General features: G+C 47.4%; 1 protein-coding gene across 6 annotated transcripts in view; it reads left to right on the top strand.

The window, feature by feature from the left end:
* LOC140396252 (voltage-dependent calcium channel subunit alpha-2/delta-4-like) overlaps positions 1 to 26361 on the top strand; it is an 820155-nt gene that overhangs the window by 617482 nt on the left and 176312 nt on the right. For 4 of the 6 annotated variants that reach the window (XM_072484602.1, XM_072484604.1, XM_072484606.1 and 1 more), the window contains 3 exons: positions 13538 to 13552; positions 14137 to 14181; positions 14294 to 14356. In XM_072484602.1, the coding sequence (XP_072340703.1) occupies positions 13538 to 13552; positions 14137 to 14181; positions 14294 to 14356 (123 nt within the window). The remainder of the gene's footprint in view (positions 1 to 13537; positions 13553 to 14136; positions 14182 to 14293; positions 14357 to 26361) is intronic. The other 2 variants (XM_072484603.1, XM_072484607.1) reach the window with 1 other exon arrangement.

Below are 26361 nucleotides of genomic sequence, written 5' to 3'. Positions count from 1 at the left end.
TGGTTTTTTAAAGGTATATTTATTGTGTACATTTCTTAGTGGATGGTGCAAACGTGAAAAATGAAACCATCTTGAAGTTGATGGGGTTTTTTTCTTGGGGGGAGGTGTCATGTGAGAGTACCTTTAAGACATGGATGTTTAAGCAATGTACCTTTAAGAAAACAGTGATGTCAGAGAGTGGGTGGAGCTGAGGTCAGGTCAGCCATTTTTCAGTTTAGTTTTGCAGTTTGAAAAGCAGCTTGTGTGTGTCCGTGTGTTTCCAGAGAGCTGCAGTTTGAAGGAAAAGAGCTGGGTGTGTGTCTGTGTTTGCAGTGAGCTGGATCTCTCCCATGAAAGACTATCTCTGGATCATTTGGGTGATTTAAACTCATAATAGTAAAGCCTTTAACCTGTGTGATTCTGTTTAAAGGTATTAAGTCTCTTGGAAGTTTGAAGGAACATTTTGAGGATTTATTTACTGTTGCAATATTTTCTGAGTTATCTTTGAAGTAAGGGGTGCTAAGAGATCCAATGTTTATTTCAGAGGTTAAGTTGAGTTCATGGAATAAACATTGTTTTGTGTTTAAAAACCCACGTTTCTATAATTGTAATCCCACACCTAGGGAACAAGCCGTGTGCTAGGAAAAGCAACAAATACATTAAAGGGAGATGTTGGTTGAACTCCATGATATTTTGGGGTACTGAAAACGCCTTGCCCATAACAGTAGATTTTTGGTTTTGTTTCAAGTGCATATAAGCCTCAATGTTTTTGCAAATGTATGTGGCATGTCACAATTCTCAGCTGCAGCATGCTGACATGACCTTTCCTTTGGACTTGTGTGTGGATGAGGAGATTACATACCTTGCCAATTCTGGTCACCACACTACCAGAAGGATGTGGAGGCTTTGGGGAAGGTACAGAAGAGGTTTACCAGGATGTTGCCTGGTATGGAGGGCATTAGCTATGCGGAGAGGTTGGATAAACTTGGTTTGTTCTCACTGCAACGATGGAGGTTGAGGGGTGACATCTGCAATATTATAAGTGGCATGGACGGAGTGCATAGTCAGAAGCTTTTTCCCAATGTGGAAGAGTCAATTACTGGGGGACATAGGGTTAAGATGCAAGGGGCAAAGTTTAAAGGAGATGTGCGAGGGAAGTTTTTTTACACAGAGGGCATTGGGTTGCCTGGAACTCGCTGCTGGGGGAGGTGGTGGAAGCAGGTACGATCGTGACCTTTAAGGGGCGTCTTGACAAATACATGAATACAGACCCTGGAAGTATAGAAGGCTTTAGGTTAGATGGGCATCATGGTCGGCACAGACTTGGAGGACCGAAGGGCCTGTTCCAGTGCCGTACATTTCTTTATTCTTTGTTCTTTTGCCGGAACACAGCGGGTCGCTCAACCTTTTCCAGCACTGAATCAATCAGAACTGACAGACTGTTGCTGCACTCATTGCTGTCACAATTTGAATCCAAGCCTTTAGTTGCTGCCAGTGGATGACACCAGCCAGCAGGATAGACTACTGCTCTCCTCTTTCGGACTGATCAGAAAAGCAATGGGCAGCTGGGCCCATCCCTTCCCCGTGTCTGTTCTGTGTGATATTCTATGAATAAAAATGGAAGGTGGAAACTGTGGTGATGTGCATCAATGTAAATGCATGTAGGCTAGCTAGACACTAGACGGAGCACCAGAAATATCACACACACACACTCAGCCAGTTAGATAGGAGACGACCAATGGACATTCACGATACACAAGGAGGTGACACGACCACAGGGGGGCATTACACCAACACATATGTAAAACCACACACATGATCTGCCTCTTTCCAGTGGAGACAGTCAGTGAGTAAAGACACAGGGTTGATTCAATATTACACCCACCACGTGGATTGCAGCAACTGGTTAGTCAGTCTAGGTAGCTATAGTAGGATTAGCAGTAGTGTCGAACCCGAGTAATAGAAGTGTAAATAGTTTAATAAACGTGTTAAAGTTATCTCCACGTCTGAACCTTCCTTTGTCAAGTGCACCACAAGGAAGCCGCTTATGTTACACCTACAACATAACAAATCATGGTACCAGAAGTGATCTGTTTCAATCCACATAACAATACCTCAGCGTACAGTGACAACCAGCAACGATATCCAGGAAAGATGTTCGAGATCCGGGTTCTGCAGCAGCTCCAGTGCCACGGCGATCTCCGCAAAAACTGGCGGGCATTCCGGCAAAAGTTTGAAATCTTCCTGGTGGCAGCCAGACTAGAAGAAGTGGCCGATCCTGAAAAAACAGAGCTTCTCCTCACCATCGCCGGTGCCAGAGCAGAAGAAATCAAGTTCTCCAAGGGGCAAAACAGGAGCGACTTCCAGGCAGTCCTGGACAAATTCGGCAAATACTGTGAGGAAAACACACTCCAACCAGCAAGAAAAGGTAAGAGAAGCGCCAGTACTCACCTCGAGGCTGAAATCCTGGAGCACAGAACAATTTTGGTCGGTGGCCATCTTTCTACAGAGACTGCACTTGCGCAGTTGCACGAGAAGCGCACAAAACGGGAAGGTCCGTTTGCGCATGCGCACAACGCCGCGCATGCGCAATCACGAAAACGGCCATCAGTAAAGGAACAGCGATATGCGCATGCGTAATCGCTTCCTACGCGCTACGTCACATGCGTCATGACGTCAGAGGCTCCGGCCCACGCCCATTTAAAGGGGACACGTCCCAAATAAAAGAAAAAATCTTTTAAAGCCGTAAAACAATCTTCCTTCACCTGGAATGACAGCACGATGCCTCAAATTGAACCAGGGAATGAAATTAACCTCCGAAGAACCCTGCAACAAGCAGTTACCTACGCCCAAACCGATGACTACTTCGATACCGACCGTTGCATTTTCTCTGGACCTCGCGGGCCCAATGCCAGCTCTGACACAAACAGTGATGATATGGTCCTCGAAGACAACGACACAGACGAACCTTTCACCTTGGGAGGCTACCCCAGTACCAAATCCAAACGACAACTAGACGTGTTGCGCATTGGCGACCCCCGTATTGACACCGACGCAGACGCGGATTCGTTCTTCGGATTTGAGGATCTTCAGCCCAGCAGACATGACATCCCAACTCGTGAGTGCAGGATGATGCTGCAGCCTGAAACCAAGAGACAGAGAGTGGTACAAGCCCACAGAGAGCGGCCTGCTGCCACACAGAGTGTGGTCCACGCACCACTCAGGTTTCCCAACTCTACGAAAGAAGACACGCAAGCCTCCACACCGCAGTCCTTGCACGAACAAGAAGTGACTCCAGTGTCACAAGCCTCCACAGCGAGCTCGTGGACAGACTCCATGATAGAAGAAATGCAAGACTCCAGAGCGCAGTCCTTGCACACACAAGATGTGACTCCAGTGTCACAAGCCTCCGCAGCGAGCTCGTGGACAGCCTCCATGATAGAAGCAACGCAAGACTCCGAGGCGCTGTCCTTGCAGGAACAAGACCATGAGGGTCTAGCAATCTCCTCTGACCAACTAGCGGCAGACGATGCAAGTCTGCCATGCTCAAGTAAACAGCAAGAAGACTATGACAGTCTACCACGCTCCAGTGCACAGCAGGATGACATGACGGTCTATCATGCTACAGTGAAGAACAAAGCGACGATGACAGTCTAAGCCCAAATGAAGGACAACAGCAAGACAATGACAGTCCACCCACTTTGTTTGCACCACCAGATGAAGACTCTGACAATTTACCCAACCCAAGTGAACAACAACTGAGCTACTGAGGCTCTACTCACGGTATGTGAGACGAGTGACGACAGCATCCCACATCCCATGCAAGATGTGCAAAGTGACAGACCTCAGCTAGTGTGTACAGAGGCACTCGACGATCACTGTGAGACCACTGGTGACTCCGGTGACGCCATGATACTTCCACCCTCATTCGCTCGAACCTCTCCACAAGTCAATGCATTCCTGCATGTTCCGACACAGACGTGCAGCTTCAAGAAATCTCAGCTGACTCCAGTGAACCTGCTATGACTCTGGACGGGGAGCATCAACAAACCAACACTGACTCAGTTAAAACAGACCAGACTCCAGATGTGGAGCAACCAAACGCCGACTCTGATTCACGTAAGCTGGACTTTACTCCAGACAGGGAGTGCCGCAACCTCAGTGATGGCACGCTCAGGGTGACAGCAGATGCCACAATGACAGGAGATGGATCACTTAACAATTACACTGGGTCAGTAATAACAAGCAGCGGCTACAGTCCAAGAGGAATACACCAGTATTCACCACAGCTATATCCACACATTTCTTCCACACCAGCAGTGCAGCTAATGACAGCTCATGCTGGAAAAACCCAGTATTCAGGCATGCAGCAGCCAGCAGTCTATGCAGCATAGTCTCAAACAGGCCAGCACTACGGATTGCCCACTAATGAAATCAAGACCGAAGGAGGACTACCGCAAGCGCAGACTGGATTCCTTAGTTACAGCCCAGGATTTGCTGCACTCCAGTCTGGCCAGACGGCATATTCCTATCAGATGCAAGGTTCTAGTTTCACACCATCACCAGGTATTTATGCGAGCAACAATTCTGTTTCCAATTCAACAAGTTTCAACGGTTCTCAGCAGGATCACCCTTCCTGCACAGCATGTGGCCAGAACCAGTATGTACAGTCTTATCCAACTTCACCATATCGCACATCCATGACCTCGAATGATACTGTTGATGGTACCTCTTCAACGTCAACACCTTATCAGCTGCAAGATGCCATCCGATTGCACCATCACAAACATCGAAAAAAGAAAGGGACTCCAAATTAGACAGTGAAGTGATTTGACCACTTCTTGGTTCCTGTGGCACAGGGACGTTGATGGCGTTCATAACCAAGAGAGACATTTGACCATGATGATTAATGGTTTTTGGACTCACGCAAATGGTTTGGACTTATTGTTTAATCACTGTTCCCATGACTTGTATATACCTTAACCTATCTACCTATTTTTTGTTCAATTTTCTCAAAGTGTGCAGAAAATATGTAACATATAAAAAAGAGGGATGTAGTGATGTGCATCAATGTAAATGCATGTAGGCTAGCTAGACACCAGAGGGAGCACCAGAAACATCACACACACACACTCAGCCAATAGATCAGTTAGGTAGGAGACGACCAATGGACATTCACGATACACAAGGAGGTGACATGACCACAGGGGGGCATTACACCAACCCATATATAAAGGACATCACACACATGATCTGCCTCTTTCCAGTGGAGACAGTCAGTGAGTAAAGACACAGGGTTGATTCAATATTACACCCACCACGTGGATTGCAGCAACTGGTTAGTCACTCTAGGTAGCTATAGTAGGATTAGCAGTAGTGTCGAACCCGAGTAATAGAAGTGTAAATAGTTTAATAAACGTGTTAAAGTTATCTCCCCGTCTGAACCTTCCTTTGTCAAGTGCACCACAAGGAAGCCGCTTATGTTACACCTACAACATAACAAATCATGGTACCAGAAGTGATCTGTTTCAATCCACATAACAATACCTCAGCGTACAGTGACAACCAGCAACGATATCCAGGAAAGATGTTCGAGATCCGGGTTCTGCTCAGCTCCAGTGCCACGGCGATCTCCGCAAAAACTGGCGGGCATTCCGGCAAAAGTTTGAAATCTTCCTGGTGGCAGCCGGACTAGAAGAAGTGGCCGATCCTGAAAAAACAGAGCTTCTCCTCACCATCGCCGGTGCCAGAGCAGAAGAAATCAAGTTCTCCAAGGGGCAAAACAGGAGCGACTTCCAGGCAGTCCTGGACAAATTCGGCAAATACTGTGAGGAAAACACACTCCAACCAGCAAGAAAAGGTAAGAGAAGCGCCAGTACTCACCCCGAGGCTGAAATCTTGGAGCACAGAACAATTTTGGCACCACAAGGAAGCCGCTTATGTTACACCTACAACATAACAAATCAGAAACATTGCGAGCCATTCAGATTACAATGCTCTCAATCACTTTTGTATGCTTACATGCACCAACCATTTTTACCAAATCAATGATTGCTGCTAGGGTGAGTCAAATTGTTATGTTGTGGCATTGAGCAGCTGTGAGGGACCTGGTCAATGGTCAAAGTATGGGCACATCCTGATAGATGGGTGGCCAGAAGGCAAGTGGTTGGTACAATGATCAAGGAACTGTTAAATATTCATCAAGCCATCGAGTCTTGGCAGCTAACTACATGATTGCATAGCATCTGTAACAAATACTGGGAGAAAGCAATGCCTACTCCATGGCTGTATCAGGAGCATCCACTCCATGCTTTCAGTGGCTCTGTGCAGTATACTTTGATTAGGCAGCAACAATGACTATTACCCCTTAAGGAAAGCCCATGATGGGCCATTGATTCCAAGGTCAGCTAACAGTTGGAGAACATTTACAATTTAGACACTCATCTGACAAGACATTGACATCTCCTCTGTGGTACAGGGACTTCACCATTGACAACCAATCTCTCAAATTGACCTTTCTGAAGGCTCGCTTTCGATCTGCGCCCGCGTTGCCCAGCCTAGCATTGAGCCCACACCAACGCCTGAAGTGTCACCTGCCCCAATTTTAACTTAGCCTCCAGGTCCACAAATTGGAAGGTTGGGAAGTCATTTCTAATGGCGGAGATCACAGAGCCTGGAATTCTCCCATCTCTGTGAACTCAATCTGGGAGCAGAAAGCTGAGTTAGGGTAGATAGAGAGAAGCTTTTGTCCATGTTGAGGGCATCGAGGATAAGGGGACATGACCTAAATGATGTGTTGGGTGTTCTGGATCACAAACAGGTCAGCAACACTGGAAGTGGTGCAACTCTATTTTATTATAAGGTTAACTATATTAACATACTTGAACTGTGGGTACATGCAATACCAGCTTTAACTGTTGACCCTTGCCTAGTCCTAACCAGGTGATGCACTCAGCACATGGTGAATGTCTGTGTTTCAGGCTGTGAGCTCTGTGCTCCGAGCTGGCTGCTACTATAATGAGCGGGAACTCTCCTGTCCCCTGTCTTTATAATGCGTGTGCTCTCACTGGTGATTGGCTGCGGTGTTGTGTATGCTGATTGATCCCACTGCATGTCCATCAGTGTGTGTATGTGTGTGTCTGCACCATAATATACTGGTGTATATTATGACACTAAACATCTGAGGCAGACCATTTATGAGCAAGGTTCCAGCAGCAAGGTAGCACAGTGGGTTGCACTATTGCTTCACAGCGGCAGTGCCCTGGGTTCAATTTCCACTTGGGTCACTCTCTGTGCAGATTCTACACGTTCTCCCCATGTCTGCGTGGGATTCCTCCGGGTGTTCCAGTTTCCTCCCACAAGATATGCTTGTTAGGTGAATTGGACATTCTGAAATCTCCCTCAGTGTACCCGAATAGACGGCGGAGTGTGGCGAATAGGGGATTTTCACAGTAAGTTCATTGAAAAAGAAATTAAATGAAAATCGCTTATTGTCACAAGTAGGCTTCAAATGAAGTTACTGTGAAAAGCCCCTAGTCGCCACATTCCGGCGCCTGTTCGGAGAGGTTGGTACGGGAATTGAACCGTGCTGCCGGCCTGCTTTAGTCTGCTTTCAAAGCCAGCGATTTAGCCCTGTGCTAAACAGCCCCTTGTAGTGTTAATGTAAGCCTACTTGTGACACTAGGTTTCTGTTATAGCAATGACATCCTGCTGCCATGTGTCTACTTGTGATGCTCTTTCCAAGGGCTGGTACAGACTCGATAGGCCGAATGGCCTCCTTCTGCAAATTCTATGAACACAAAGTTCCATCGTATCTCCCACAAAAAACAGTAGATGCTAGCTAAATTAATAATTCTAAATCTAAGATTGATGGATTGTTGCAAGCTAAGTTTGTTAAGGGATGTGAAACCAAGGTGAGTGAATAGAGAATAGAGATAGCGAAACCATGATCTAACAGAATGTTGGAACAGTCTCGAGAGGCAGAAAACTTGTTCCTATTCCTATTAAATTCCTTGCTTATAATGCTTAAAACATTGGCATGTTCTGCTATTTTACGATGCATTAACTGTTTATTTTAGAAAGGTTAAATAAGCAAGAATTTTAGGAAGAAGCCTGTGTTTAATGTTCATTCATTTATATATCAAATAATACTTTCAAGGTCGAAAACACTAACATTTTTATGTTTGGTATGACCTTGTATTAAATTTAAGTCTACCTTAAAAGGGAGGGGGAGAAAGCTATTTTGTTTAAAGAAAAGAAAGGCAATAGAGGTCCCCATTAAGACATGGAGTGCATTAGCTTTTGAAAGCAAGTTGTTTCCATGGGAACAGGTGCTGGTAATTTGATAGTTTTGTGCATGAGTTAATCAGGTTGATCCTGTGATCTGCAGCAATGACTACAACACTGCAGTGTAGGAGTTTCTCTCTGCCCTCAGGCAGAAAAGCAAACATCATTCCTGAGATATACATGGCGCCGACAGTCAGCTTGTGGGCACATTATTCTTGCAGTTATCACATGTTTTTCAATTGGAGAATCCACCCACAAGATTTTGCCCCTCTCCAGATCTCATAAAATATGGCAAAATGAAGCTAAAATAACACTTTTCCTCTCAGAGGTTGCTGGCTCAACTTTTTCTCACATCAGTAAGCCTGTACAGAAATACACAAAAACACGTACATACGTGGGTGGATGGTGTGGCCGAAGGTAGCCCCAATATAGGGCGCAGACTTCATCATAATGAAGCCAAAAGGTGCAACAGCATGCCTGTGAAGAGGATGGCAATAGTTTGGCTGCTGAATGCGTCCGGGATCCCCAGACGTGGGTCCATGGGAAACTATGGATGGAATTTTGCTGCCTTAATTTTTAGTGGTGCATTGGAACCAATTTGGGGTGAGGAACCTGAACATAGTGTTCTGCCATCCTGGGCAAGAGCACGGTCAATTCCAGCCCCACGTGCCCCGGAATCACAATACAAATGAATTAAACAATAATTCTTATAGAAATCCCTGGAATCATTATTACAGTCACCAGGTTTGTACGGTGAAACACAATTACTATTTATTTATAACTAGAATGAAAATGAACTGTACAGTAAAGACAGCTGCTTAATGTCGAGCTAATATCTGACTCCCCTGAACAGCCTCACCCTCTACCCACACACACAAGGCAGACAAACACAGAATCATAGATAGAATCATAGAATTTACAGTGCAGAAGGAGGCCATTCGGCCCATCGAGTCTGCAACGGCTCTTGGAAAGAGCACCCTACCCAAGGTCCACACGTCCACCCTATCCCCATAACCCAGTAACCCCACCCAACACTAGGGGCAATTTTGGACACTATGGGCAATTTAGCATGGCCAATCCACCTAACCCGCACATCTTTGGACTGTGGGAGGAAACCGGAGCACCCGGAGGAAACCCACGCACACACGGGGAGGATGTGCAGACTCCGCACAGACAGTGACCCAAGCCGGAATCGAACCTGGGACCTTGGAGCTGTGAAGCATTTGTGCTATCCACAATGCTACCGTGCTGCCCTGAAGGGAGGGATAAGGTGAAAAAATAATCAGGATTAAGGTGAAAAGGTCTTTGCTTCAGATGATGAATCCTTCAGTGCACTTCCTTCACAAGGGGCTGGTTTAGCACAGGGATAAAGAGCTGGCTTTTAAACCAGACCAAGACAGGCCAGCAGCACGGTTCAATTCCCGTACCAGCCTCCCCGAACAGGCGCCGGAATGTGGCGACTAGGGGCTTTTTACAGTAACTTCATTCATGGGCAGCACGGCAGCATTGTGGTTAGCACAATTGCTTCACAGCTCCAGGGACCCGGGTTCGATTCCCGGCTTGGGTCACTGTCTGTGCGGAGTCTGCACATTCTCCCCATGTGTGCGTGGGTTTCCTCTGGGTGCTCCGGTTTCCTCCCACAGTCCAAAGATGTGCAGGTTAGGTGAATCGGCCATGCTAAATTGCCCTTAGTGTCCAAAATTGCTGTTAGTGTTGGGTGAGGTTACTGGGTTATGGGGATAGGGTGGAGGTGTGGACCTTGGGTAGGGTGCTCTTTCCAAGAGCCAGTGCAGACTTGGTGGGCTGAATGGCCTCCTTCTGCACTGTAAATTCTATGAAAATTCTATTCTATGAGTGTGGTTCTAAGTCTTTGGAATACATCATGTAATAATTTTCTTTGCAGCTCAGCAGTATATCTTACAGCTTTTCCAGCAGAGGCCTCTGGCTTCACACCAGCCTGTGCTTCACATCAGCCTTTTTTGGAGAGAGAGAGTTATCAGATTCGCACAGTGGCCTTTTAGTGAGAATTATCATAGAATCATAGAATCCCTCAAGTGCAGGAGGAGGCCATTTGGCCCATTGAGTCTGCACTGACCCTCTGAAAGAGCACCTCAGCCAGGCCCAATCCTGTAACCCCACCTAGGAACAATTTAGCATATCCAATCCATGTAACCGGCACATCTTTGGACTGTGGGAGGAAACCGGAGCACCCGGAGGAAACCCACACAGACATGGGGAGAATGTGCAGACTCCACACAGACAGTCGCCCAGGTCAGAATCAAACCTGGTCCCTGGCGCTGTGAGACAGCAGTACTAACCACTGTGCCACGGTGCCGCCCCGTATAACTGGATATTCCTGGAATGAGTTTGTTAGAGTTCTCCATCCAGCTTGCAGAATCGAAAATGAAATGAACTCCAGCCTTGTGACACTGAGAAACATGTCAGTGGGACCAGAACCAATCACCACTGGGACACCACAGGGCATAGACATTTGAACCAATTCATTGGCCAACCAAGTCAGTGAAACCAAGATATTTTTCGGATTCTTCCTGCTTGATTTAAAGACAGAGGCGATTGCTTCTGCTTGAATTAAAGCTACAGGCTGCATTAAAGTCACAGGTTCATTACTCACCCATGAATCAAAATGGTAATAGCAAAAATAGAAAAACGGGGAAAATAGGGAATAAACAGGGAACAAACAGACAGGTCAAATGAACATCGCAATCTGGATCTCGGCGGCACTGGGCGGGATCCAGATCAGCAAATTTAAATGATCCATTAGGTTCATTTAAATATGCATGTGCCGGATTCTCCCGGCACTCGGAACTAACGTCCTCCCAGTGAGGCCTCGATCAGGCACCATTTAGTACTGGTCCACACAAACGTGGACCAGGTGTAATGGCACCTGGGGGGGGGGGGTTCCCAGGCCATTAGAGACCCCTGGGTGGGCAGGGGCAAAGCAGGGTGGCCCCCTGGCTCTCCCCCTAGCACCCAGGCACATTGGCACAGCCAGCCTGGCACTGCCAAGGTGCCTGGGTGGCACTGCCAGGCTGCCAGGGGCACTGCCAGGTCCCAGTGCCAGGATGCCGTAATGCCATTGCCAAGGGTCTGGACCTGAGGGGGGCCATGCCCATGGTAAGGGACATGAGGGGTGTATGAAGGGTGGGGAGTGAAGGGCTGGTATGAAGGGGCCTCATAAAGTTTGGCGTTTTAAGGGTTGGGATCCTGAAAGAGGGGGTCTGAAAAGGGGCCCCTCAGCGATTCCATACGGGTGTTCTCACTTGGAGGGGTGTGGGGTGACCCCATGTGTGCGGGGAGTGACATTGCCCGTGGGTGGGGAGTGTGGGGGACCCTCAAACCAACTTAGAGATCCAGGCACCCTTTCACTATGGCGGCCCGATCTCTGAGGAGCCAGTCTCGCCGGCAAGTTCAGCTCCCCAGTGTTGAAAGAATTTCACAAGGGGCAATCTAACCAAACTGCAACAGAGTCCCATGTTGAGTGTGTTTAGCCGGTATTTCCCAGCAATCACAGCACTGAGAAAGACCTTGCTATCGAATGGGACTCTGATGCAATCCGGGGTCTCAGCAGGGAGCGTCCCACTGAGGCCGTACTGCACTGAGGAGCTCCCAATCGCCAGAATTCCTCAGTGCAGGAGAACTGGACACCATTTTTAAATGCCGTCCCTGTCTCTCGACGCCCCCCCCCCCTCCCCCACTCCCAACACGACCCCTGAACTCACCTATAATGGGATCCTCGGGGACCCCGCCCCCCACGTCACATGGGAAGGGCATCCCCAGGCCCGATCCCTGGCACAGGCACAATGCCAGCCTGGCACCTTGGCACTGCCAGCACCAGTTGGCATTTCCAGGGTGTCAGGCTGATAGTACCAATAATGGTATAATAACAATATTTAGGGTTATGTCAACAAGCATCTACTGAAACTGCAAACACATATTTTTTTTAACTCAAAGTTACATAAAATCTGTTTTCCCTCCAAAATGTAAAGGACTGGCCATTAAAATAACCTTTCCCACCCTTTATGAGCATTTATGTTGACTCTAAAATCCCATAACCAACACACTGCAGGACAAGACCCTCATTTCAGTGAAAATGGAGTGTGCTTAAACTCGGTAAGCTCCCAGCCTACTCCAATAAAAGATGGAAGAGGCAAGAGCAGGATAGGATACTGGCATTGTTTCTAATTTTTCCAGCAGCCCTGATTGCAAACCAACTCCACCGGACTGGGAAAAGTTTGTCCTCGAAGCATGTGTTGATGCCATGGTGTTTGTTGAGGACTGTCATATGTTGTTGTTGCTGAGAGATATTAATGTGTGTTGTATGATAAAGTGTGTTCGGTTGTGCTGGGGTACCAGGGGTGCGATTCTCCACTCCCACGCCGGTTGGGAGAATCGCCTGGGCCGCCGAAATTTCCGGGGACGCCTGTCCGATGCCCTCCCGCGATTCTCCCGAGCGGCGGGAACGGGCCAGTCGGGTTTCGCGGGCCGCAGGCCGGAGAATCGCCGGAGATACCCAAAATGGCGATTCTCCGGCACCCCCGTGATTCTGAGCCCCGGATGGGCCGAGCGGCCAGGCCAAAACGGCGGGTTCCCCCCAGCGCCGTCCACACCTGGTCGCTGCAGTCGTGGGCGGTGCGTGAAAGCTGGGGGGGCGACCTGTGGGGGGGGGGGGATCCTGCACCGGGCTTCACCTTGAATGTGGCATGGCCCGCGATCGGTGCCCACCGATCGTCGGGCCGTCCTCTCTGAAGGGGGACCTCCTTCCTTCCGCAGCCCCGCAAGATCCGTCCCCCATCTTCTTGCGGGGCGGATTTGGACAGGACGGCAACCACGCATGCGCCGGTTGGCGCCTGCCAACCCGCACATGCGCGGATGACGTCCGCTATGCGGCGCCGGCCGCGTCATCTATTTTACGCGGGCGACAAGGCGGGTAGATGACGCGGCCCCGATACTGGCCCATTGTCAGGGCCTGAATCGGTCGGGACCGTTCCGCGCCGTCGTGAACCTCGACGGCGTTCACGACGGCGCGGCCAATTCGGCGTGGGGGTGGAGAACCTCGCCCCTTGTTTTTGTTGACACGTATTGATGTTCAGTGAAGTATACTGGTGTGTATTTCTGTGTAAACAGTTATGTTGGTGTAATAGACTATGCATATGTATGTTAAAGTATACTCATGTATTTGCCCTGATGTCTACAAGCTGACTTAACTTGTTTTCTTCTTCTTTCCTGCTGCCTTACAATTTTTCCTTTGCAGCCCAATGATACTGACGTAAGTAAACAGTTTTGGTGAAACAAGTACACATGAAGAGGAACAGACCTACAGACAGAGACAGCTATTGCTGCACCTCCATCTGTGTTGTTCATTCACAGCAAGAAAGTTAGGACAACACACACCATCCTGACGTGGAACTATATTGCTGTTCCCTCACCGTCACAAGACCAAAGTCCTGTGGTTGTAGCTACATCACCTGAACTGCAGCGGTTCAAAAATGTGGCCCATCACCAACTATCATCAATTGTCTTAAAATCCCACCTGGTTGACTCATGTCCTTTAGGGAAGGAAATCTGCCATCCTTACCTGGCCTGGCCTACATGTGACTCCAGATCCTACAAAATGTGGTTGAATCGTAAATGCCCCCTGAAATGGCCCAGTGAGTCACTCAGTTCAAGAGCAATTAGGGATGGGCAACAAAGACTGACCTTGTCAGCAATGCCCACATCCCATGAATGAATTTCTAAAAAATTATATACAAAGGAATGCTAAACATGTTTCCTGCAAAGAGTGCCTTTTAAATAGAAATGAGACCTTATGCTTCTGACTATCTTAGATTTTCACTTCTCTTCATTTCCCAGTGCAGCAATATAGAAGGGAGATGCCCCATCAGCTGTGAGGATGACGTAAGTAACCATTAATCTGTCTGCTGAGCTGAAAAAAAAGCTTTTTAAACGAATTATAGTGAAATCACTAAAAACATTTCAAATTAATTAAAGCTTTTAATCTATTGTACAGGCTTTGAGTTGTTTCCTAATGGATAACAATGGATTCATTCTGATCTCCAAGAAAGAGGAAGAGGTAAGTGTTCTGTTTGGACAGATGAGAGGATATAAGAATTGAACATGGTGAGAAAGTGTTGAAGAGGTGGCTGTATGAAGAGGGCGGACATGCTGAAAATGGTTGAGGTGGTAATCTGCGTGGAGGGAAGGATTTTGCTGATGAGATAACCATTCCTTCAATCAGTTATTTCAGGGATTTACGCTTTTGAGAGTTCAACGTTGCAGGCACCATAATCAGCGGGTTAATCAGCGGGATTCTCCGTTTCTGAGAGAAAGTGTTGAGGCCAATGCAGAATTCGTGGACTTTCACAACAGCAAAACTGATGTCGCACCTGGACCGATTCCAGTACTGTTAAGGGGCTAGCACCGGCATCACTTGGAACACAATCTATTCTAATGAGAAACGGTGCCGGATTCGCTGGTTTGGTGATTGACACTCAGGAGGCTGACATGGTGCAGCCGCTTATACACACTTCACTCCCCACACACACCATCCCAGCCAACAAGATGGCAGCAAGAAGAGCAGCTCCACGCATCACCGACACCGAGCTGGAGACCCTCCTGGACGCGGTGGAGGATGACCCTGTACCCCGGCCTGGGAAAGAGGCTGCCAGCTGCTGCCGTTCATCATGCCTGGGCACAGGTGGCAGAGGCCGCTAATGCCACCAACAACACCATCCGCACCGGCCAACAGTGCCGGAAGAAACTGCACGACCTCCTCAGGGCAGCCAGGGTGAGTCGGCAGCACAGTGCCCTTGGCACCAACCCGCAATTTCCTGTCCCAGAGGGTGGTGGCCCTGCCCCAGAGGGAGATGGTGCAGTCACTGGCTGATGTGACACAGGCGCGGAAGCTGTTGGCACAGTCGTAGCGTGATGGGGCGCAATCCCAAAAGGAGATGGTCCACTCCCTGTGCTCCATGGCCACGAGCCTACAGACCCTGGTCGAGACCAGAGCGAGCCTCCAGGACTGGCAGCGCCAGGTGATGAGGGAGCCTCAGGGGACAGCTCTGCTCGCACCACCATCTCATGGAGTAGCCCGGGGGCCATCGGACACCCCGAAGGAGAATGAGGTGATGGGGCCGGTGCCCGAAACTCCCGCAGTGGAGGTGCAGGAACACCACAGCACCTCGGACTATCCCCCGCCTGTCCCTAGTGCATCTGGTGGGCAGCGGGCAGAATGAGGGGTGGAGGGGGTCACACCCCCTGAGCCACCCAAGCAGCAGCTGGGTCCATCTAGGCCCAGTCGCCCCAGAAGATGCCAGCCGACAGGGACCCAGGTCGTAGGTCAGGAATCACAGCAAGCCGCCTCCACTCCTGCTGTACCATCTGGGGAACCACCTAGATATAGTGTTAAGAAGAAATTTCAGGAAGGTCAGGAAGTTAGACACTAGTTAAGCTGGTATGGGTGCAGAGCACAGTTTATTTATAGGCCTAGGGCACAAATCTGTAAATGAGGGAGAAATGGGCAGACCCTGTGGGTGGCCTGGGTGCCCCACCCTCCCCAACCGTCCCCAACACTGCCACCCCAGGGATCCAATGGGACCGTGTGATGGAATGGCCAGCTCACATGCAAGGATCACCCAGATGGACGGTGGAAAGTGCTACCGTGGGCAGGAGTCAGACATTGTCAAACAATGTGGAGCACTGGAGCTCATCGCAGAGCGGATTGTCATCATCCTCCATCCCATGGACGAGACCCGCTGTTACTGCCAACCCAGGGCCCGCACCCTGTAGTGCAGCAGGTATGTATCTCAGAGAGAATTGCAGGCAGGGGGTGGCCAGGGGTGGGGGGCGGGAGTGAAGGGTGCCTTTGGCCAGTCCCCCCACCCCAGCCAGCCGGGACAATGTCCAGCCTGGCCGCCCGCAGTCACTCCTCTCCGAGTCCTACCTTCCCGCTCTCTCCCTCAGCAGCCACCAGGCCGGTTTCATGATTTTTGAAAGCACAAGTGAACGGTGAACAAGTGAACAAGTAACCACTGGGAGCTCTTCCGGGGCAGGTGTGACCTGTATAAGATGGACGGGTTGCATCTAAACCGGAGAGGCATAAATATCCTGGCCGCGAGGTTTGCTAGTGTCACACGGGAGGGTTTAAACTAGTATGGCAGGGGGGTGGGCACGGGAGCAATAGGTCAGAAGGTGAGAGCATTGAGGGAGAACTAGGGAATAGGGACAGTGTGGCTCTGAGGCAGAGCAGACGGGGAGAAGTTGCTGAACACAGCGGGTCTGGTGGCCTGAAGTGCATATGTTTTAATGCAAGGAGCATTACGGGTAAGGCAGATGAACTTAGAGCTTGGATTACTACTTGGAACTATGATGTTGTTGCCATTTCAGAGACCTGGTTGAGGGAAGGGCAGGATTGGCAGCTAAACGTTCCGGGATTTAGATGTTTCAGGCGGGATAGAGGGGGATGTAAAAGGGGAGGCGGAGTTGCGCTACTTGTTCGGGAGAATATCACAGCTATACTGCGAGAGGACACCTCAGAGGGCAGTGAGGCTATATGGGTAGAGATCAGGAATAAGAAGGGTGCAGTCACAATGTTGGGGGTATACTACAAGCCTCCCAACAGCCAGCGGGAGATAGAGGAGCAGATAGGTAGACTATTTTGGAAAAGAGTAAAAACAACAGGGTTGTGGTGATGGGAGACTTCAACTTCCCCAATATTGACTGGGACTCACTTAATGCCAGGGGCTTAGACGGGGCGGAGTTTGTAAGGAGCATCCAGGAGGGCTTCTTAAAACAATATGTAAACAGTCCAACTAGGGAAGGGGCGGTACTGGACCTGGTATTGGGGAATGAGCCCGGCCAGGTGGTAGATGTTTCAGTAGGGGAGCATTTCGGTAACAGTGACCACAATTCAGTAAGTTTTAAAGTACTGGTGGACAAGGATAAGAGTGGTCCGAGGATGAATGTGCTAAATTGGGGGAAGGCTAATTATAACAATATTAGGCGGGAACTGAAGAACATAGATTGGGGGCGGATGTTTGAGGGCAAATCAACATCTGACATGTGGGAGGCTTTCAAGTGTCAGTTGAAAGGAATACAGGACAGGCATGTTCCTGTGAGGAAGAAAGATAAATACGGCAATTTTCGGGAACCTTGGATGACGAGTGATATTGTAGGCCTCGTCAAAAAGAAAAAGGAGGCATTTGTCAGGGCTAAAAGGCTGGGAACAGACGAAGCCTGTGTGGCATATAAGGAAAGTAGGAAGGAACTTAAGCAAGGAGTCAGGAGGGCTAGAAGGGGTCATGAAAAGTCATTGGCAAATAGGGTTAAGGAAAATCCCAAGGCTTTTTACACGTACATAAAAAGCAAGAGGGTAGCCAGGGAAAGGGTTGGCCCACTGAAGGATAGGCAAGGGAATCTATGTGTGGAGCCAGAGGAAATGGGCGAGGTACTAAATGAATACTTTGCATCAGTATTCACCAAAGAGAAGGAATTGGTAGATGTTGAGTCTGGAGAAGGGGGTGTAGATAGCCTGGGTCACATTGTGATCCAAAAAGACGAGGTGTTGGGTGTCTTAAAAAATATTAAGGTAGATAAGTCCCCAGGGCCGGATGGGATCTACCCCAGAATACTGAAGGAGGCTGGAGAGGAAATTGCTGAGGCCTTGACAGAAATCTTTGGATCCTCGCTGTCTTCAGGGGATGTCCCGGAGGACTGGAGAATAGCCAATGTTGTTCCTCTGTTTAAGAAGGGTAGCAAGGATAATCCCGGGAACTACAGGCCGGTGAGCCTTACTTCAGTGGTAGGGAAATTACTGGAGAGAATTCTTCGAGACAGGATCTACTCCCATTTGGAAGCAAATGGACGTATTAGTGAGAGGCAGCACGGTTTTGTGAAGGGGAGGTCGTGTCTCACTAACTTGATAGAGTTTTTCGAGGAGGTCACTAAGATGATTGATGCAGGTAGGGCAGTAGATGTTGTCTATATGGACTTCAGTAAGGCCTTTGACAAGGTCCCTCATGGTAGACTAGTACAAAAGGTGAAGTCACACGGGATCAGGGGTGAACTGGCAAGGTGGATACAGAACTGGCTAGGCCATAGAAGGCAGAGGGTAGCAATGGAGGGATGCTTTTCTAATTGGAGGGCTGTGACCAGTGGTGTTCCACAGGGATCAGTGTTGGGACCTTTGCTGTTTGTAGTATATATAAATGATTTGGAGGAAAATGTAACTGGTCTGATTAGTAAGTTTGCAGACGACACAAAGGTTGGTGGAATTGCGGATAGCGATGAGGACTGTCTGAGGATACAGCGGGATTTAGATTGTCTGGAGACTTGGGCGGAGAGATGGCAGATGGAGTTTAATCCGGACAAATGTGAGGTAATGCATTTTGGAAGGGCTAATGCAGGTAGGGAATATACAGTGAATGGTAGAACCCTCAAGAGTATTGAAAGTCAAAGAGATCTAGGAGTACAGGTCCACAGGTCATTGAAAGGGGCAACACAGGTGGAGAAGGTAGTCAAGAAGGCATACGGCATGCTTGCCTTCATTGGCCGGGGCATTGAGTATAAGAATTGGCAAGTCATGTTGCAGCTGTATAGAACCTTAGTTAGGCCACACTTGGAGTATAGTGTTCAATTCTGGTCGCCACACTACCAGAAGGATGTGGAGGCTTTAGAGAGGGTGCAGAAGAGATTTACCAGAATGTTGCCTGGTATGGAGGGCATAAGCTATGAGGAGCGATTGAATAAACTCGGTTTGTTCTCACTGGAACGAAGGAGGTTGAGGGGCGACCTGATAGAGGTTTCCAAAATTATGAGGGGCATAGACAGAGTGGATAGTCAGAGGCTTTTCCCCAGGGTAGAGGGGTCAATTACTAGGGGGCATAGGTTTAAGGTGAGAGGGGCAAGGTTTAGAGTAGATGTACGAGGCAAGTTTTTAACGCAGAGGGTAGTGGGTGCCTGGAACTCACTACCGGAGGAGGTAGTGGAAGCAGGGACGATAGGGACATTTAAGGGGCATCTTGACAAATATATGAATAGGATGGGAATAGAAGGATACGGACCCAGGAAGTGTAGAAGATTGTAGTTTAGTCGGGCAGTATGGTCGGCACGGGCTTGGAGGGCCGAAGGGCCTGTTCCTGTGCTGTACATTTCTTTGTTCTTTGTTGTTGTTGGTGCTCATCGGAGGAAGTGAATCGCGGGTTGGGCCCGCTAATGACATGCAAATGGTGTTTACTGTACATGCGTTCTGGTACGCATTGATGCTGCTGTTGAGGTGATGGAGAATCGTGATTTGGCGTCAAATTGGTGCCCACCGCGATTTAGGCGTCGGAACCTATTCTCTGCCCAATCGTGTTTCATGTCGGCATACGGAGAATCCTGCCCAATGTCTTCAGTATAAGAATTTTGCAAATGCATGAGATTATGAAGCAGATTATTTTTATCCTACGGTTTACAAAATGGCGGCTAATACCTAGTTGGAGTTGGAGTAAAGTGTAGAATTCTGGGCACACAGTGTAGGAAAGATGTCAAGGCCTTGGAGAAGGTACAGAGGAGGTTTATCAGGACATCAGTGACCGGTAATACAGGTTGTTTTGTGAATATTTGATTGGATGGGAATTAACTAGTATTCAGCCTGAGATTTTCCAATCTGTGTATGACTTACACTAGCAATGCAGGCCGTCAGGAAAGATAGCCCTTTCTCCCCGTGTTTGCGTGGGTTTCGCCCCCTCAACCCAAAGATGTGCAGGGTAGGTGGATTGGCCACTCTAAATTGCCCCTTAATTAGAAAAAATGAATTGGGTACTCTAAATTTATTTTAAAAAAGGAAAGATACCCCTAATTGTGTCATGACTACAATGTTGTTAAACCGGCCAGATTTTTGCTCTCATTGTGGGAAGTTCAAGTTGGGAAATTTCCCGTCTCAGCAGACCCATCTCGGTTTAATGGGGCCCAAATCATGCGTTTTCACTCTGGGGAGCAGGGTGGGGATGGAGTCAGAAGCAGATCCCAGTTTCCCAGGGGGAAGGGAGTGCTGAAGCAGTGTTATGAAAGCAATTTAGCGCACTAGCCAAATTCCCTCACACCCCTTTCTGCCTCCCGATCCTCTCCACATGGCCCCTCTTATCTACCATGCTAACCCAATGCCAACTCATGACCTCAATCCACCCTCAATGGTCCCCCCTCCCCCGGAGAGGAGTCCAGACTGGGGCAGTGATATAAATTACAGTTGTAACACTTACCTGAAGATAAGATGCCCCCTCCAAGATATCATCTTTCCTTACTGCAGTAACTGACTCCTTAACTAATAATGCAATACGTCCTCCTCTTTTCTCCTCTCCTTTCTCTCGCCTTTCTCCCAGGTTGTTGAGCTGCCAATCTGCCCCTCCCTCAATCACTTCTCCATGATGGCTATCATATCACAATTTCAGCGTCAACCTTCGCCCTTAACTCATCCATTTTATTTGTAATACTCCTGCCATTAAAGTAGAGGCCACCCAGCCTTGTCTTACTCCCTTGAAACTTACTACCACTGTATTCCCTGACTTGATTGCTTTTCTGTGTTATGCTGTATCCCTACTCTGCTAACATTCTGTGTCCCCCTCCGCCTGTTGAATTTATATATTTTTTTAAATATTTTTTTATTAAAGTTTTGCAAAGTTTTTCATAATAAATAAATAGTAATAATCAAACTCCTCCTAACAGCACTAGCAAACCCGCCAGCAAGGATATTAGTCCCGCTCTGCTTCAGATGTAGACCGTTCCGCTTGTACAAGTCCCACCTTCCCCAGAAATGGTCCTAGTGGTCCAGGAATCTGACACTCTCAATCCTGCACCAACTCTTAAGCTATGCATTCTCTGCATTATTCTATGATTTCTGTACTTGCTAGCATGTGGCATGTGGGAGCAATCCAAAGGTTACAAACCGAGAGGTCCTGTTTTTTAGTCTACTGCCCAACTCCCTGAATTATTTATGCAAGACCTCATCCCTCTTTCTACCAACATGTACAATGACTTCTGCCTCATCACCCTCCCCTTTCAGGATGCCCTGCAGGCGTTCAGTGACATACCGGACCTTGGCACCAGGGAGGCAACACATCATCCTGGAGTCACATTGATGGCTATAGTAGCGCCTATCTGTTCTCCTGACTATAGAATCCCCTATTACTATTGCTCTTCCTCTTACCCCCCTCCTACAGCTTACTTGTGGTGCCAGAAGCTTGGCTCTGTCTGCACTCCCTGGAGGAACCAGCACCCTCATCAGCCTCCAAAATGGAATACCAATCTGCGAGCGGGACACCAGGAGACTCCTGAACTACCTGCCTGTTTCTCTTGGACTGCCTGGTAGTCAGCCATTCCCTTCCTTCCCTAAGTCCCTTCAGCAGCAGTGTGACCACCTCTCTAAACGTGCTATCCACGATGCTATCAGACTCGCGGATGAGCCACAGTGTCTCAGCCGTCGTTCCAGCTCTGAAACCCAAGCTTCCAGGAGCTGCAGCTGGACACACTTCCTGCACACATGCTGGTCCCAGGGCCTGGAAATGTTCCCGGATTCCCACATGGAGCAAGAGGAGCAAACCACAGCTTTGAGCTCTCTTGCCATGACTAAGTCCGTTAAATTTAAAACTTTAGAAGACTATTATATTTTTTTAAGTAAATCAACTAAGTCCCTTACTAAAACAATGATTTACAATTCAATCTAGTTTGAAAAATGCCCACCAGGACTTACTCACCAGTCAGCTGGGCTCTATGTAAACTTCCAGCTCCCTTCATGCTCTTTGAGGACAGATAGGAAACGAAAGGAGCATGTCGCTCCCTCCTCACCTCGTTTCGTCAGTCACAAAACTCCCACTTTGACACTCCAATGCAGCCAAAGTCAGAACACCAGCACCTCTTTCAACCAGAAATTCAGCAGGGCCAGCCTTCCACTCACCCAATACCATCTGGCCAGGTTCATTTTCACCTGAACAAAAAATTAGGTCTATTGTTTGCAATGCAGGATTGAACTTTGGCAATAAACAGTTAATGAAATATCCAAGACATTTCTTGTATCTTTGACAATCGCAGTATTTATCTAGATGTTTCCATCAAAGATTACATAAACCAGTAAAGTTCATGATTACATAGATTGTGCATTGTTTGCGAAGGAGTAATGAAAGCCAGATGGCTTGTTTTTTAATGCTCTTTTATATTTTCTCATTCAGACATAAGATGATGCTCTGGATTACATCTGATTCATGTTAAACTTAAACAGTAATTTTTTAGCATAAAGAAAAAATTGCTCTTTGTATATTTTTTAATTCATTTACGGGATGTGGATGTCGCTGGATAGGCCAGCATTTATTGTCCATATTATTATGCTTAGTTTCATAGCCACAAAGTTCATAGAAAACAGGGCCAGAATGAAACTAGAATATTTTCCCCAACTATGTTCTGTGATACAATAGAGTATTTCTCCTATTTTCAATCTGTATGCTGCCCCTCACCGACATCATCCAAAAATGCAACATCAGTTTTCTGTCGACAGCATCATCTCTCTCAACTTCTCCACTGTTTTAAAATGATCAAATTGCTTATCCATTACTGGCTGAGCAGAAATTTCCTTCATTTGAAATTTGGAAGACTTAAGCCACTGTCTTATTTCACTGCCACGAACTACGCTTTCTCGGCATCAATTCCATCCCCTCCTCCTGGCATCTGTCTGAGACTGAGAAACCAGACTGTTTGCAAATTCAGTGTCATATTTGACCCTGAGATGAGCTTTCAACTACATATCTGTGTCGACATGAAGACTGCCTTTATCCATCTCCATAACAACACTCATCTTGGCCTCTGCCTTAGCTCTTCTGCTGCTGAAACACTTTTATCAACAGTGGTTAGTATTGCTGCCTCACAGTGCCAAGGGCCAGGGTTCAATGCCGGCCTTGGGTGACTGTCTGTGTGGAGTTTGTACACACTCCCACTGTCTGCGTGGGTTTCCTCCAGGTGCTCCGGTTTCCTCCCACAGTCCAGAGATATGCAGGTCAGGTGGGGTTACGGGATAGGCTAGCATCGTGGGCCTAGATAGGGTGCTCTTTCAGAGGGTCAGTGCAGACTCGATGTGCTGAAAGGTCTCCTTCTGCATCTATGATTTGCCTTTATTACCTCCAGTCTTGAATATTCTTCTGCACTCAGGTCGGCCTCCCACATTCAACCCTCCTAAACTTGAGGTCATCCAAAGATTCTGCTGACCGTTTCCTAACTCTCACAAAATTACATTCACCCAACCCACCGCGGCTGCCGCAAGCACCACGAGGGCAGCCTCCGCAGGATCTATTCCACCAGACATCATTATATCTGGAAGGAATTGGAGAAGGAGAGAGACTGTTAATCAGTTAGAGCTTTCACCCTGGGACCCTCAAATCCCCCAAACCTCTCCCAGCCTTAGCATGACTGTTCCGCCTTCTCTCAGAGAGCCATTCAGCAAACTTTACTCTGCACACTTACCCCCAGACACATCAGGAGCGCCTAGACCCCAGACCTCTGCCAGGAATATTAGGGTGTCTGTGCTCAGCTGCCCTCTACTGATCCACACAGTCACGAGTAGATCCACAGTGCTGAAGCACTGGGGCAGCAGCTCCGGTGCCCTTGAGCTGCATGCCGGAAAACAGAAATGGCTACTCACCTCCTCACTTACCCTCAGTGTCCATTGCTCCAGCTTCACGTTTTGGAGGAGTACTAATCAGCGCCTACGTGATTTCCCGCTGGTGAGTCGGGTCATTTCCGGGAAGCTGCTGTATTCAACTTCAATCTCGTTAATGAGATAGAAATGAATGAAAATGAGGGTTAATGATATTCTCGCCATTTTTGGGTGTGATCTGATCAGGAGCAGGCCGGGTGAATCGCAAAATGGTTCACTTCCAGCTTGAGTCTTGATTTTGGCCTTTCCTGCTACTCACCCCGTGTGCCCGGATCCAGGCCTGGTGCAACGCCATGGTTGAATCGCGCCCAATATCTCTGAAGTACCTTGGAGTATTTCATTATGTTAACGTCACTATATAAATGCAAGTTGTTGTATGAGCAACCTTGTACATTATATTGGGCATAGTTTACTAATATCCTGGTGCATGACTTAAACTCTCTTTGCCCTGGCAAAAAGATCAAGAATTGATTTTCACACTGGACTCAGCAGTCCTTTGCCCTTGTCCTAGAGACAACACTCTCCTCCATTTATTACAGCACTATATTATTCCTGAGGCAAAAACAAATCACTGCCACTAATGATAGTTGTCATCCAGACTAAAACTACAGTGCATCTTTATCATTCAGGAAAACCTATGGGCAGAACTGTAAATCCCAAATACTAATTTGCATAAATTACTCATCCATTAGTGTTGGGTGGGGTTACTGGTTTATGGGGATAGGGTGGAGGTATTGACCTTGGGTAGGATGCTCTTTCTAAGAGCCGGTGAACACCGTAAATTCTATGATAATCTATGATATGCAGGTGTCTGCAAGGCTCCAAATCTGTTCCACACAGAACAAATGAAATCCAGACATTCGGTCATTTTGCAAAAGTGCTTTCAAGTTCCTCGCCTAGTGCATATGTTTTATTAGTAATTCTGTTAAATCTTACAAATATCACAGTTTTAGTGACTTCCAAGGTCTTACGCATGAAGAATAGTTTGTTTAAGAATTATGAACCAATGTTGGCTTCATAATTAATTTCTTAGAATTGCTGCTGTCAATGACTGTGCTGCAGATATATTATTAAAAGTGATACCATGCCCCTGTGCTCATGAGTGAGGAAAGTAACTGAAGAATGCTTTAAGCAAGGATAATTATACTTCCAAAGATTTTCCTCTGGGTCAGCAGCATTTCTGGGGATTGAATAGAAATTAGCTGTCACCATGGTTACACATCATCTCCATAGATCATAAAGCATGTAAATTAGGATTACTGTTTCCCTGAATGTTCACGCTTTTAGTCACACTAATTTACAGTAGCAAAATGGGGAATATCTAATTAATGGTTGCCATGGTAATGCAGCTAAGTGTGATAAACTAAAATTGCACCGAATTAGAAATTTCTTCAGGAAAAATGTTCACTTGTGGCAGATAACTTTTTCAAAAAGCAGTGCAGTAACATATATACTTAACATATAGGCTAATTTCCATGCATTTTTGAGAGCAAAGCTTGTCATTCTTGTTTGCATTCCATCTTCCTAAAAATGTTTCCAATATATAATCCTATAATGTACATATAATCATAAACCACAACCAAATTTCTTGTGTAAAATATCACCAAATTATCTTTATCTAACTTAACAGCATTGCAGATTCCAAAGATTACTGGGAAGACATTATAACATCTCAATATCTGATAATATCTCAAGTGGAAGCAGTGGCGCATTGGTATTGTCACTGTATGAACAAGATCTTCCCCACATATGGTAGGATTTGGGGGTTACTGGGGGTTACCGGGGCTCAAATCCTACCACAGCAGATGGTGAAGTTTGAATTTGATTTTTTTTAAATCTGGAATTAAAAGTCTAATGATGTTATATTTCTTTGTTGCTACAAAGAGAAAAGGTATGGAGGCGCCCACACTCTGAATTCTTGGAAAACACCATGGGAGGTTTATTAAGAGTGTTGCTCGTACAATCAAAACAATGATCTGCTCAAAGCCCATGCAAACACTCTGACGTCATTACACATCACATGGTGCAGAATCAGCAGGAATGTATTCCCAGATACATAACACTCCTCCCTCTTTACGTCATTAGTGCAAAGACAATAATTAACATTTATACAACAGATCCCCTGAATTGTAAGGTAAAGGCAAAGTCGGCATAATCCTAGATGACCGTAGGCCGCTTTCCTCTTTGAGGGGGAGAGCTGACTGGTGGTGGTTTAACCTGAGGATCATCACACCTCAGGCAAGGGACAAGGTTGAGAAGGCAGGCCTTCATGAATAACCTCAGCCTGCATGGGAATTGAACCCGCACTGCTGGCCTTGGTCTGCATCACAAACCAGCTGTCCAGCTCACTAAGCTAAACCGGCCCCAAATCCCTGATATGTTATTTCTATGAACGTATACAA

Source organism: Scyliorhinus torazame, chromosome 19, assembly GCF_047496885.1.
Source record: "Scyliorhinus torazame isolate Kashiwa2021f chromosome 19, sScyTor2.1, whole genome shotgun sequence".
Taxonomy (NCBI): Eukaryota; Metazoa; Chordata; class Chondrichthyes; order Carcharhiniformes; family Scyliorhinidae; genus Scyliorhinus; species Scyliorhinus torazame.
The sequence above is the reverse complement of the archived record's forward strand: the minus strand, read 5'-3'. Positions and strand labels throughout refer to the sequence as shown.